This window comes from Oncorhynchus gorbuscha, linkage group LG17, assembly GCF_021184085.1.
Source record: "Oncorhynchus gorbuscha isolate QuinsamMale2020 ecotype Even-year linkage group LG17, OgorEven_v1.0, whole genome shotgun sequence".
NCBI lineage: Eukaryota > Metazoa > Chordata > Actinopteri > Salmoniformes > Salmonidae > Oncorhynchus > Oncorhynchus gorbuscha.
In genome coordinates, this window is record NC_060189.1 from 19,319,761 (window position 1) to 19,333,939 (window position 14,179).

The 14,179-nt window shown below is 43.2% G+C and overlaps 1 protein-coding gene across 4 annotated transcripts in view; it reads left to right on the forward strand.

The window, feature by feature from the left end:
* The window catches only part of LOC124001463 (serine/threonine-protein kinase D3-like), a 77,944-nt gene extending 68,594 nt beyond the window's left edge, over positions 1-9,350 (forward strand). For all 4 annotated transcript variants that reach the window (XM_046308219.1, XM_046308221.1, XM_046308220.1 and 1 more), the window contains exons 14-18: positions 5,144-5,305; positions 5,987-6,085; positions 6,193-6,460; positions 7,181-7,266; positions 7,412-9,350. In XM_046308219.1, coding sequence (XP_046164175.1) covers positions 5,144-5,305; positions 5,987-6,085; positions 6,193-6,460; positions 7,181-7,266; positions 7,412-7,585 — 789 coding nt within the window. In that variant the 3' untranslated portion in view covers positions 7,586-9,350. The remainder of the gene's footprint in view (positions 1-5,143; positions 5,306-5,986; positions 6,086-6,192; positions 6,461-7,180; positions 7,267-7,411) is intronic.
* The last annotated feature ends 4,829 nt before the right edge of the window (positions 9,351-14,179 follow it).

Genomic DNA, 14,179 nt, shown 5'->3' on the forward strand with positions numbered 1-14,179 from the left:
TTTTAGGAACTTTAAAAGATGTACAGTACCATTCAAAAGTTGACACACCTACTCATTCAGGTGTTTTTATTTGTACTATTTTCTACATTGTAGAATAATAGTGAAGACATCAAAACTATGAAATAACACACATGGAATCATTCTTCACAAAATAACACGTGGATTCTTCAAAGTAGCCATCCTTTGCCTTGATGACAGCTTTGCACACTCTTGGCATTCTCTCAACCAGCTTCATGAGGAATGCTCTTCCAACAGTCTTGAAGGAGTTCTCACATATGTTATTGGCAGTCACAGAGAGACAACTTGAATCTATGTTTAGCGGAGATCTTCTGTTTATAAAGTGAAGAGGACCAGCAACAAAGCATGTAAAGACCCGGTTAGCTGTTCTATAAGTGGTCTGAGGCAGTCGGTAAATAACGAGTGTTTTCAAGTGCAACTGTAGTAATGGTGGTTTCGGGAAACAGCTCGGTGATTTAACGATGTGTCTACGAAGGTTCTAACGATGAAGTTAGCCTTAAGATGCTTTTGGGAAACTGAGCCCTATTAAAATGATATATACAGTTGAAGTTGGAAGTTTACATACACCTTAGCCAAATACATTTAAACTCAGTTTTTCACAATTCCTGACATTTAATCCAAGTAAAAATTCCCCGTCCAATGTCAGTTAGGATCACCACTTTTATTTTAAGAATGTGAAATGTCAGAATAATACTAGAGAGAATGATTTCTTTCAGCTTTTATTTCTTTCATCACATTCCCAGTGTGTCAGAAGTTCACATACACTCTATTAGTATTTGGTAGCATTGACTTTAAATTATTTAACCTAGGTCAAAGTTTTCAGGTAGCCTTCCACAACCTTCCCACAATAAGTTGTGGGAAGCTCAGTTCTGCTCACAAATGTTCAATAGGATTGAGGTCAGGGCTTTTTGATGGCTACTCCAATACCTTGACTTTGTTGTCCTTAAGCCATTTTGCCACAACTTTGGAAGTATGGTTGGGTCATTGTCCATTTGGAAGACGCATTTACGACCAAGTTTTAACTTCCTGACTGATGTCTTGAGATGTTGCTTCAATATATCCACATAATTTTGATGCCATCTATTTTGTGAAGTGCACCAGTTCCTCCTGTAGCAAAGCACCCCACAACATGATGCTGCCACCCCAGTGCTTCACAGTTGGGACAGTGTTCTAAGGCTTGCAAGCCTCCCTCTTTTTCCTCCAAACATAACGATGGTCATTATGGCCAAACAGTTCTATTTTTGTTTCATCAGACCAGAGGACATTTCTCTAAAAAGTAAGATCTTTGTCCCCATGTGCTCAAGTTTTGAGGGAGCATACAATTGGCATGCTGACTGCAGGAATGCCCACCAGAGCTGTTACCAGATAATTTCATAATTTCTCTCTCATAAGTTGATTCCAATGTCGTTTTAGAGAGTATGGCAGCACTTCCAACCGGCCTCACAGCTGCAGACCACGTGTAACCACACCAGCCCAGGACCTCCACATCCTGCTTCTTTACCTGTGGGATTGTCTGAGGTGGTGCTGAGGAGTATTTCTGTCTGTAATCAAGCCATTTTGTGGGGAAAACTTCAATCTGATTGGCCCACCCATGGCTGCGTCCTTGCCCAGTCATTTGAAATCCATAGATAAGGTTCTAATTCATTTATTTCAATTGACTGATTTCCTTATATACAGTGCCTTCGGAAAGTATTCAGACCACTTTACTTTTTCCAAATTTTGTTACGTTACAGCCTTATTCTAAAAGGGATTAAATAAAACAGTTTCCTCACAAATCTACACACAATACCCCATAATGACAAATCAAAAACAGGTTTTAATTGTTTTTAGCAAATTTATAAAAAATATAAAAAACACATACCTTATTTACATAAATATACATACATTTTGCTATGAGGCTCGAAATTCAGCTTAGGTGCATCCTGTTTTCATTGATCATCCTTGAGATGTTTATACAACTTTTTTGGAGACCACCTGTGGTAAATTCAATTGAGTAGACATGATTTGGAAAGGCTCACACCTGTCTATAAAGGTCCCACAGTTGACAGTGCATGTCAGTGCAAAAACTAAGCTGTGAGGTCAAAGGAATTGTCCGTAGAGCTCCGATACAGGATTGTGTTGACACAGATCTGGGGAAGGGTACCAACACATTTTTGCAGCATTGGTGGTCCCCAAGAACACAGTAGCTTCCATCATTCTTAAATATAAGAAGTTTGGAACCACAAAGACTTCCTAGAGCTGGTCGCCTGACCAAACTGAGTAATCGGGGAAGAAGGGCCTTGGTCAGGGAGGTGAGCTCTAGAGTTCCTCTGTGGAGATGGGAGAACCTTCCAGAAGGACAACCATATCTGCAGCACTCCACCAATTAGGCCTTTATGGTAGAGTGGCCAGACGGAAGCACACAACAGTCCACTTGGAGTTTTCCAAAAGGCACCTAAAGACTCAGACCATAAGAAACAAGATTCTCTGGTCTGATGAAACAAAGATTGAACTCTTGGGCCAGAAGTAGCCACGCTTTTCCTTGATTTGTAGCTTTGCAAATTCTTGGCATTCTCTCAACCAGCTTCACCTGGAATGCTTTTCCAACAGTCTCGAAGGAGTTCTCACAAATGCTGAGCACTTGTTGGATGCTTTTCCTTCACTCTGCGGTCCAACTCATCCCAAACCGTCTCAATTGGGTTGAGGTCGGGTGATTGTGGAAGCCAGGTCATCTGATGCAGCACTCCATCATTCTCCTTGGTCAAATAGCCCTTACACAATCTGGAGGTGTGTTTTAGGTCATTGTCCTGTTGAAAAAGAAATGATAGTCCCACTGAGCGCAAACCAGATGGGATAGCGTATCGCTGCAGAATGCTGTGGTAGTCATGCTGGTTAAGTGTGCCTAGAGTTCTAAATAAATCACAGACAGTGTCACCAGCATCCCCTCACCTCCATGCTTCACGGTGGGAACCACACATGTGGAGATCATCCGTTCACCTACTCTGCTTCTCACGAAGACACTGCGGTTGGAACCAAAAATCTCAAAAGGACAGATTTCCACCAGTCTAATGTCCATTGCTTGTCTTTCTTTGCCCAAGCAAGTGTCTTCTTCTTATTGGTGTCCTTTAGAAGTGGTTTCTTTGCAGCAATTTGACCACGAAGGCCTGATTCACGCAGTCTCCTTTGAACAGTTGATGTTGAGATGTCAGTTACTTGAACTCCGTGAAGCATTTATTTGGGCTGCAATCTGAGGTGCAGTTAACTCTAACTTATCCTCTGCAGCAGAGGTAACTCTGGGTCTTCCTTTCCTGTGGTGGTCCTCATGAGAGCCAGTTTCATCATGGCGCTTGGCGTTTTTTGCGATTGAACTTGAAGAAACTTGAAATGTTCGATATTGACTGACCTTCATGTCTTAAAGTAATGGACTGTTGTTTCTCTTTGCTTATTTGAGCTGTTCTTGCCATAATGTGGACTTTGGTCTTTGGTCTGTATACCACCCTACCTTGTCACCACACAACTGATTGGCTCAAACGCATTAAGGAAAGAAATTCCACAAATGGACTTTTAACAAGGCAGTTAATTGAAATGCATTCCGGATGACTATCATGAAATTGGTTGAGAGAATGCCAAGAGTGTGCAAAGCTGTCATCAAGTGAAAGGGTGGCTACTTTGAAGAACATCAAATATAAAATATACTTTGATTTGTTTAACACTTTTTTGGTTTCTACATGATTCCATAATTTTGATGTCTACACTATTATTCTACAATGTGGAAAATAGTAAAAATTAAGAAAAACACTGTAATGAGTTGGTGTGTCTAACTTTTGACTGGTACTGTATGTGGACACCCCTTCAAATGAGTGGATTCTGCTATTTCAGCCACACCTGTTGCTGACAGTTGTATAAAATCAAGCACACAGACATGCAATCTCCATAGACAAACATTGGCTTTGGAATGGCCTTACTGTGGAGCTCAGTGATAGCATGCTACCTTTCCAATAAGTCAGTTAATCTAATTTCTTCCCTGCTAAAGCTGCCCCGGTCAACTATAAGTACTGTTATTGTGACATGGAAATGTCTAGGAGCAAGAACGGGACAAGCTCACAGAACGAGACAGTACGGAGTAAATGGTCTGAATACTTATGTAAATGTTTCTGTATTTCATTTTTTTTATAATACATTTGCAGTTTCTGCTTTGTTATTATTGGGTATAGTGTATAGATTGATGAAGGAATATTATTTTATCAACTTTAGAATAAGGCTGTAATGTAACAAAATGTAGAAAAAGTCAAGGGGTCTGAATACTTTCCGAATGCACTGTATCTCATTGGGCTGTATGTATATTTAGAAATTGGCCTATTGTAAATGTGTATTATTGTAGCATCACCATCTTTATTGCAAAAAATAAATACAAATACATACAACTTTAAGGTACATAGTCATTTGACAGAGGTAATAACCTGCTCATTGATCAGCACGGCAATTGATAAAACTGAACCATGTTTGCAGAACAAGTGTTTCTGAGCTTATGTAAATATTACACCGGTAAGCTAATGGTTCCAGAAATCAGGAATGCAGACAGGCTCTATAGACCTCCTATATATAAGTGACTGTGCTCAAACACAACAACTGTTGTGATAAAATAAAGGTTTAAGGAAATACAGGCAGGCATCACATTACTACAAGCATAACAACTTGCCCAAAGTATGCTTTCATACCATTTCAAAACGATTGAAAAGGTAGCGGACTGGGATTAGTATGGTGTGTGAAGAATCCAATACTTTAAATTGTATGTGGTACAAATCACATTATTGTGGGAGCACCTCCTCTAAGAGTATGAATTAGGCTGTTTGAGAAGGTTTGAATCCTAAGCGACCTTCATACACATAGTTTGAAGTACAATAGACCAACGTAACTACTGTAGTAGGTCAAAGCTGTGTGCTGGAAAACCTTGGTAGAGCATGGGTGAAGAAGGTATTGTGGTGCTCATGTGTATTTGCTTGCTTTTTTGGCTTCAGACGAATCCCTACTTCTCACTTAACACTGTTTTTTGTTTTTAATACAGTAGTCACTCTTGTTTCGAACGGTGACACTGAAATATGGCACAGGATAGAATGTTGACTCTGAGGTTTACTCCCTCGTTTAGAACCTTCACCATCCTGGCATCGTCAACCTGGAGTGTATGTTCGAGACACCAGAGAGGGTGTTTGTTGTCATGGAGAAGCTCCATGGAGACATGTTGGAGATGATCCTGTCCAGTGAGAAGAGCAAGCTCCCAGAACGCATCACCAAGTTCCTGGTCACTCAGGTCTGTCTCTTTCTCCCATTCTTGCTTGCTCTACTTTTCTCTTATCTCATCTCTAACTCCCCCTCTATCTCTCTGTCCTTTCTCACTTTCTTTCTCCCTCTTTTCCTCCCTCTCCCTTTCTCTATATAATCTGTAGTAGACTCAACCCGGGCCTATTTATTCTTGCGGTGTGTGGAAATAGGGGGGATTGTTTATGGGGAGCGCTGGTCTGGATGGCATCATCGCCGTGTCCCTCCCGGTGGATTACAGCCTGCGGTGGCATAGTGGTGCGCTGCTCTGCTCTGGTCTGTGGGCTAATTAGAAGAGAGGGGCCCCGGGGCCAAACACGAGCTGGTCCATTAGGCATGGCTCTGATGTGGTTTATCAGGACTTTGTCAAAGTCAGGAGTCGGGCAGCAGTGTGGAGTGTTTAGAGGACCTCAGCTAAACATGCTTGCAGCGTTAGCAACTACAGTTTATACTTACACTACAGCAGAGATGAGATCATGTCTCCATATGGAACCTAAGAAAGTGACCAACCTAGAAATAGCTTAGTTAACTACTAAAATACTAATGCAAATCCCATTATTTACACATTCTATTTTATGAGTGAGTCCATAAGGTTGTATGAATGGGTCATTGTGTGGTATGATGTGGTTTGATATAGCTAACCCCATGGGCTTTGGGCTATGTTCTGTAACAGATCCTGGTGGCTTTGAGACATCTGCATTTCAAGAATATCGTCCACTGTGACCTGAAGCCTGAGAATGTGCTGCTGGCCTCAGCAGAACCCTTCCCTCAGGTAACAACCAGTAATCTTTCTAGTAAAATATTTATTGTATGTGTATAAAATGTGTGGATGAGACAATGTAGCATTTCTCATGTGTGTGTTTGTTTTTGTCCTGGCAGGTTAAACTGTGTGACTTTGGCTTTGCCCGTATCATTGGTGAGAAGTCGTTCAGGCGTTCGGTGGTGGGTACCCCAGCCTACCTGGCCCCAGAGGTGCTGCGTAGTAAGGGCTACAACCGCTCCTTGGACATGTGGTCAGTGGGGGTCATCATTTACGTCAGCCTCAGTGGCACCTTCCCCTTCAACGAGGACGAGGACATTAACGATCAGATCCAGAACGCTGCCTTCATGTACCCACCCCAGCCATGGAAGGAGATCTCTGCAGAAGGTAGGAAGGAAGGCAGGCTGTTTAATCATATTTAAATAATATAATATAATAATATATGCCATTTAGCAGACGCTTTTATCCAAAGCGACTTACAGTCATGTGTGCATACATTCTACGTATGGGTGGTCCCGGGGATTGAACCCACTACCCTGGCGTTACAAGCGCCATGCTCTACCAACTGAGCTACAGAAGGACCTAAGTGACAACACACATCTCTGTAAAGTGTGTAATGTAACTACAGATGTAATTTGATCGCCCTGATGCAGGAGAACTTTCCTGCAATGCATGAAATGTAAAACTAGTAGTGTATTTGAGGTTTAAAAAGGCTTCTAGAGTTTGTATTTTCCACTTTGACATTTCTGACTTGATTTTCCCTTACAATTTTTTTAATCAACCACTATAAAAATGTCCATTAATTATAATCCACATAATAATTCACATTTCCTGCTGTAGGACAAGGGTTTTGCAAACTCTGTTCTGCCCCCCCACCACCAAGTTGAACTATGATTTCTAATATACAGTAGTGTAGGCCTATGTGGGGGATATTTAGATTGGGCTGCAGGGAGATTTGTCAGTGAATCATGTAAACCACACAGGTCAAAGAGCCACAGGGTCTGAAACCCACGCTGGTAGATCCAGACGTGTGGGTAGAGAGACAGCACTGATGTTGCATGTCTACCTCAATTGGAGACTAACATTACATCTCTATTCCTCTCACAGCTACTGATCTCATTAATAACCTCCTACAAGTGAAGATGAGAAAGCGGTACAGCGTGGACAAGTCTCTCAGCCATCCTTGGCTACAGGTAATAAATATTAGCCTAATTATACTGTAAGCAGTGCATAGGCACATCTAACAAAACATTTCCACACGTTTCATAATGTGACTTAGAAAAGGGCAGACATTGTATTGGATCCCTGCTAGAACTCCTGTTCCTCTCTCTCTCTCAGGACTACCAGACATGGCTGGACCTCCGGGAGTTTGAAACACGGCGTGGCGAGCGTTACATCACTCACGAGAGTGATGATGGGCGTTGGGAGGAGCATGCAGACGAGCACAGCCTGGTCCACCCTAAACACTTCATCATGGCACCCAACCTGGACGATATGGAGGAGGACCCCTAGTGGCCTGTAGGACATGTTACAGGATACAGGTGTCGTCAAGAGGAAAACCATAGGAACCTCTACAGGTTATGGACCTTTGGAAGCATTCCCTTTAAAAATGGTTGGGAAAGGATCAGACACCCATGTGCAGGGGCTGTGTGACAGGGAGACATTCTGACCTAAGACTCTATGGTTAGACACTGCCACAGGGAACAGACAGGTGGCACTGTGGAGGCGTCTGACTCTATGACACGGCAGTGTAACCAAAAACGTTGGGTGAAGGACTTTTTAACATGACATTTTTTTATTTTTTATGTTGTAGAAACATTCTATGATGAAGCTTAATTTCATTGCTCCTTTAAGGAAATGCATCATTATTGCAAGGCAAATGACAATTAAGAAATACAATTTCCTCAACATAGGGAGTGAAAGTAAAGGTATGCTATTCTACCTGTGAAGGGCTTACAGAGTGAGCTTAAAGGGCACTTTTTACAAGGGATTTGTATCCACAGAAAGATTGGAATGTTTAGGTATTTGCAAACATAACTTTGTGCTTATACCAATATTGTTTTTAAAGTCCTTTGACGGTATGAAACTGGAACTCTCATGTATGTTATATTTGACTAATGGGGGTACATTTTTTGCACTATACTACCATCCACCCTAACAATTTGAAGTTGAAAGGTTAGCGCTGCTACATCAGGTTCCCTGGAGAAAACTACCAAAGGACAGAAATGGTTGACTGCGTCTCAACTTGACGTTTGTGGTAAGAGCTTGATACAGTAATTCCTACAGTAGGTGAGTAGTATGAAGTTTGTGAAAAGGGCTGCAATACAAAGCTGTTAGTAGAGCACCTATCAAATAAGCAAGTCAATTTAAAATCTGAGGGACAAAAGACTCCAACTCGTTGGTATTATTGATGGTCCATTTTCCTGTTTTTTCACAGCCCATGACCAAATAACTCATCGTTTTTTATAATGACAGTCTTATCATTGTGGCTCACTCTACTTCATTGACGAAATGGATTTACTACGTACATTCCATGCAGGGTTGAAAGCAAGACTGGTGATGGGACTACCACACCTTCAAGGTATTACAGTAGCTGTCTACTGTATGTGAAAGAGACTTGGTTGAACCAAGGCCACTCCAGGTCCTTGTATCAGGCTATGCCAGCTGAATAGGAGGGACTGAGAAATGGGCTTACTACGGGGTTTATCATGAGGGGCCAAGCCTTCATTACAAGGGCTCCATCATGCCAATACCATGCATGGGTGCAAGGTATACAACATTGTTCTATCCGTTCATTTGAATTTGTGAAGCAAACGGAGAGACGAGAAACACATTTTACTCATTGGTGAGTGTTTGGAAAGAATAGCCTATTGTGAGCATCTATTGTGTTTCTCAACATCCTCTACTTTCATAGAGTTGATCTTGAATATCACAGTGAATACAGCCCTAATTGTGGAATGTCAGTGCAGTGCACTGTTGCTTTTTCAATGAACATTCCTGTACTGCTTTTGACTGCTTTATGTCTCCCCCAAGGTTACCAAAGTATGTTTCACCCGTAATTACATTTTGATTTGACGACCATTAACTACATTTCAACGCCTGTGTCCAGGAGGATAGATCCTGGTTCAGGCTCTACTGGTCGTTATTCTGGGAGAATGAAGGTGGATCTATTTGTATTTTCCTGTTCTTGTCTGTGTTGCCGCTGGATTGGCAGGTGTCAGTGTTTTGTATATTTTAGTACATACACATTTAATAAAACTCTACTCCTTTACATACCTATTGATTATCAGTTTGTGTGTGTCATAAAACTAGATTTCTCCAACCTTCAAATCTAATCTAATTTCTCAGTTTAATCAAATGTTTTTTTTTTATATTAAAGGTGTATTTATTTTTTACAAACAGAAGAAGAAAAACAACATTGTGCATGAAATCCAGACAACTTGTTTCTATGAGTAATCCTATCAAGCATTTGTTCATAAGATGCTACAGTTGAAGTCGGAAGTTTACATACACTTATGTTGGAGTCATTAAAACTTGTTTGTCAACCACTACAAATTTCTTGGTAACATATTTATAGTTTTGGCAAGTTGGTTAGGACATCTACTTTGTGCATGACACAAGTAATTCTTCCAACAATTGTTTACAGATTAATTCACTGTATCACAATTCCAGTGGGTCAGAAGTTAACATACAAGTTGACTGCCTTTAAACAGCTTGGAAAATTCCAGAAAATGATGTCATGGCTTTAGAATCATCTGATAGGCTAATTGACATCATTTGAGTCAGTTGGAGGTGTACCTGTGGATGTATTTCAAGGCCTACCTTCAAACTCAGTGCCTCTTTGCTTTGCATCATGGGAAAAGACCTCAGCCAAGACCTCAGGAAAAAAATTGTGGACCTCCACAAGTCTTGTTCATCCTTGGGAGCAATTTACAAACGCCTGAAGGTACCACGTTCATCTGTACAAGCAATAGTACGCAAGTATAAACACCATGGGACCACGCAGCTGTCATACTGCTCAGGAAGGAGACTCGTTGTCTCCTAGAGATGAACGTACCTTGGTGGGAAAAGTGCAAATCAATCCCAGAACAACAGCAAAGGAACTTGTGAAGATGCTGGAGAAAACCGGTACAAAAGTATCTAATATCCACAGTAAAACGAGTTCTATATCGACATAACCTGAAAGGCCGCTCAGCAAGGAAGAAGACACTGCTCCAAAACCTACATAAAAAAGCCAGACTATGGTTTGCAACTGCACATGGGGACAAAGATTGTACTTTTTGGAGAAATGTCATCTGGTCTGATGAAATAGAACTGTTTGGCCATAATGACCATTGTTATGTTTGGAGGAAAAAGCGGGAGGCTTGCAAGCCGAAGAACACCATCCCAACTGTGAAGCATAGGGGTAGCAGCATCATGTTGTGGGGGTACTTTTCTGCAGGAGGGACTGGTGCGCTTCACAAAATAGATGACATCATGAGGGAGGAAAATTACGTGGATATATTGAAGCAGCATCTCAAGGCATCAGTCAGGAAGTTAAAGCTTGGTCAAAAATGCATCTTTTAAATGGACAATGACCCCAAGCATACTTCCAAAGTTGTAGCAAAATGGCTTAAGGACAACAAAGTCAAAGTATTGGAGTGGCCATTACAAAGCCCTGACATCAATCGTATAGAAGAATTGTGGGCAGAACTGAAAAAGCGTGTGTGAGCAAGGAGGCCAACAAACCTGACTCAGTTACCCCAGCTTTGTCAGGAGGAATGGGCCAAAATTCACCCAACTTATTCAGGGAAGCTTGTGGAAGGCTACCCACAACGTTTGACCCAAGTTAAACAATTTAAAGGAAATGCTACCAAATACTAATTGAGTGTATGTAAACTTCTGACCCACTGGGAATGTGATGAAAGAAAGAAAAGCTGAAAGAAAGCATTCTCTCTACTATTATTCTGACATTTCACATTCTTAAAATAAAATGGTGATCCTAACTGACCTAAGACTGGGATTTTTTACTAGGATTAAATGTCAGGAATTGTGAAAAACGGAGTTTAAATGTATTTGGCAAAGGTGTATGTAAACTTCCGACTTCAACTGTACCTCAAACATTGACTATATTCACTGTTTCAGAGTAGGAGTGGAATGACCCTTCTAAATTCTAAGGATTACTCTAGCTGCTGTAACCATACCAACAGTCATCAGTGCAAATTCCTACTTTGTTACATTAGAACAGAGTTACCTATCGCCCAAGAGATATTCTCGGTGAAACTGGAATTGTTAAGCCCAACCATTCCTCCAGACATTTCAAAACATCCTTCCAGAAAGGTAGCAGTAATGTACATTACCATATTGCGTGTACAAATGTCCCAGTGTCATTTCCAACAGAGAGAACTGTGTCAGGACCCGGTTATGAACCCGGGTCTCCGGAGTGAGAAACAGTCACTTAACCAACTGAGCCACGAATAGTCGGCAGAACCCAGAAGATGAGGCAGACACAGCAGTACTTGAGACAGTGTATTAATGAAGTAAAAAAGTGAAGTCCTTCAGGAAAACATATAACTCCACAACCTCATGAGGAATTCCACAAGAACAAAGGTAATCCTCCAAGACAAAAAAGGTAAATCCACAAGGTGGTAGGTATAGCATAAAAAGCCTCAAAATATACTCAAAAATAAATAAACAAGAACAAAAAACAGAATTCCACAAGCGAGTCCACCGGGATCAACAAGAGAACACAGAATACTAGGGCTGGGTGCTAACATACAAACACAGAGCAAAAAACTGAGGAAAACTAAGGGTTTAAATACAATCAGGGGAAACGAGGCACAGGTGCAAATAATAATGGGGATCAAGGGAAAACAAAAGGTCAAAAGGCACAATGGGGGCATCTAGTGACCAAAAACCGGAACAACCCTGGCCAAATCCTGACAGAATCCCCCCCCCCCTAGGAACGGCTCCTGACGTTCCTACCAGCTCTCTCAGGGTGGAGGGCCCTGAACTGACGAATGAGGTCAGGGTCCAGTATGTCTTTGGCAGGAACCCAGGAGCGCTCCTCGGGACCGTAGCCTTCCCAGTCCACCAGATACTGCCAGGACCGCTGCACCCGGCGGGAATCCAGTATCCGATGGACGGTATAAGCCGGCTGGCCTCCAATGACACGAGGCGGAGGGGGAGGTCTGTCTGCCGGGACAAGGGGAGAAAAAACAACAGGTTTTAATAAGGAAATGTGAAACGTGGGATTAATCTTAAGGGATCTGGGTAAGTGTAGGCGATAAGAAACTGGGTTAACTCTCCTGGCAACCTTAAAGGGACCGATGTATTTTTGGGACAGCTTGTGAGACTCCACCCGTAGTGGTAAGTCTCTTGTGGAGAGCCAGACTCTCTGGCCGGGGGCGCAGGGTAGGCCCGGGACGGCGACGTCTGTTGGCTTGTTGTTGGTACCTCTGTGAGGAACGCATAAGATTAAGACGGGTCTTCCTCCACATAAGCCGACAGCGTCTGACGAACTTCAAGGCTGAAGGCACTCTGACTTCTGCCTCCTGGTCCGGGAACAATGGAGGGGCATAGCCAAACTGACACTTGTGCGGGCACATACCAGTGGAGGAGGAGCGCAAGGTGTTGTGCGCGTATTCGGCCCAAACAATGAAGGACGACCATGTGGACGGGTTGTTACGAGTCATACATCAGAGGGTGGTTTCCAGCTGTTGATTCATCCTCTCTGTTTGGCCGTTGGACTCCGGATGGTACCCTGAAGATAGACTGGCAGAAGCCCCCATGAGTTGGCAGAAGGCCTTCCAAAACCTAGAGGCGAACTGGGGACCTCTGTCAGAAACCATATCTTGAGGAATGCCGAAGACTCGGAACACATGATTAATTACCAACTCAGCCGTTTCCTTGGCAGAAGGTAACTTAGTCAGAGGGACGAACCTGGCCGCCTTTGAAAACCTGTCGATTATGACTAGGATAGTAGTATTGCCATGGGATGGAGGAAGGCCAGTAATAAAGTCCAACGAGATATGGGACCAGGGTCTGTGGGGAACAGGTAAAGGGTGAAGGAGTCCTTGCGGGCGTAGGTGAGAAGATTTGCCCTGGCAGCACACGGGGCAGGCATTGACGAAAGTGGCAACGTCTTCTCTTATGGTAAGCCACCAGAACTTACGCTGGATGAACTCCAAGGTGCGACCTACGCCCGGGTGACAGGTGAGGCGAGAAGAGTGCCCCCACAGAAGGACCTGAGTCCTCACTGCCTTGGGGACAAACAACCGATTGGCAGGACCTCCTTTCGGGTCCGGTTCAATAGCTTGAGCTCGTCTCACGGTATCCTCAACTTGCCACGAGATCGGAGCCACGATCTTAGCAGCAGGAAGGACAGGCATGTCTGTGTCATCTCGAATGGCAGGAGCGTAGACTCGGGACAGGGCATCCGGTTTGAGATTCTTCGACCCGGGCCGATAGGTGAGGATAAACTGGAATCGATTGAAGAAAAGAGACCATCTAGCTTGTCTAGAGTTCAACCGCTTCGCCTGCTGGATATACTCCATATTTTTGTGGTCCGTAAGCACTTGAAATGGGTGAGAAGCCCCCTCGAGCCAGTGTCTCCATTCCTTCAATGCCATCTTAACCGCTAGGAGTTCACGATCCCTCACATCGTAGTTCCTCTCAGCCGGGGTAAGCCGGTGTGAGAAGAAAGCGCACGGATGAAGCTTCTTGTCTTCACCCCTCTGAGACAGGACAGTTCCAACACCAACCTCTGAGGCGTCTACCTCCACCACAAATGGTTCATCCGTAGTCGGTAGTATCAGGATGGGAGCAGAGAGGAAGCGCTGCTTGAGTCCTTGGAAGGCCGTCTCAGCTTCTCTTCCCCACAAAAACCTTACATTGCCACCCTTGGTTAAAGCTGAGAGAGGGGCTGCCACCAAGCTGAAGTTCTTGATGAACTTGCGGTAAAAGTTTGTGAAGCCCAGGAAACGCTGAACTTCCTTAACGGATTTGGGGGTGGGCCAATCCACTACCGCCCCTACCTTCCTGGGGTCCATTTGGACTCGACCGGGTTCCACTACAAATCCCAGGAATTGTACTCGGGATGAATGGAATTCACATTTTTCCGGCTTA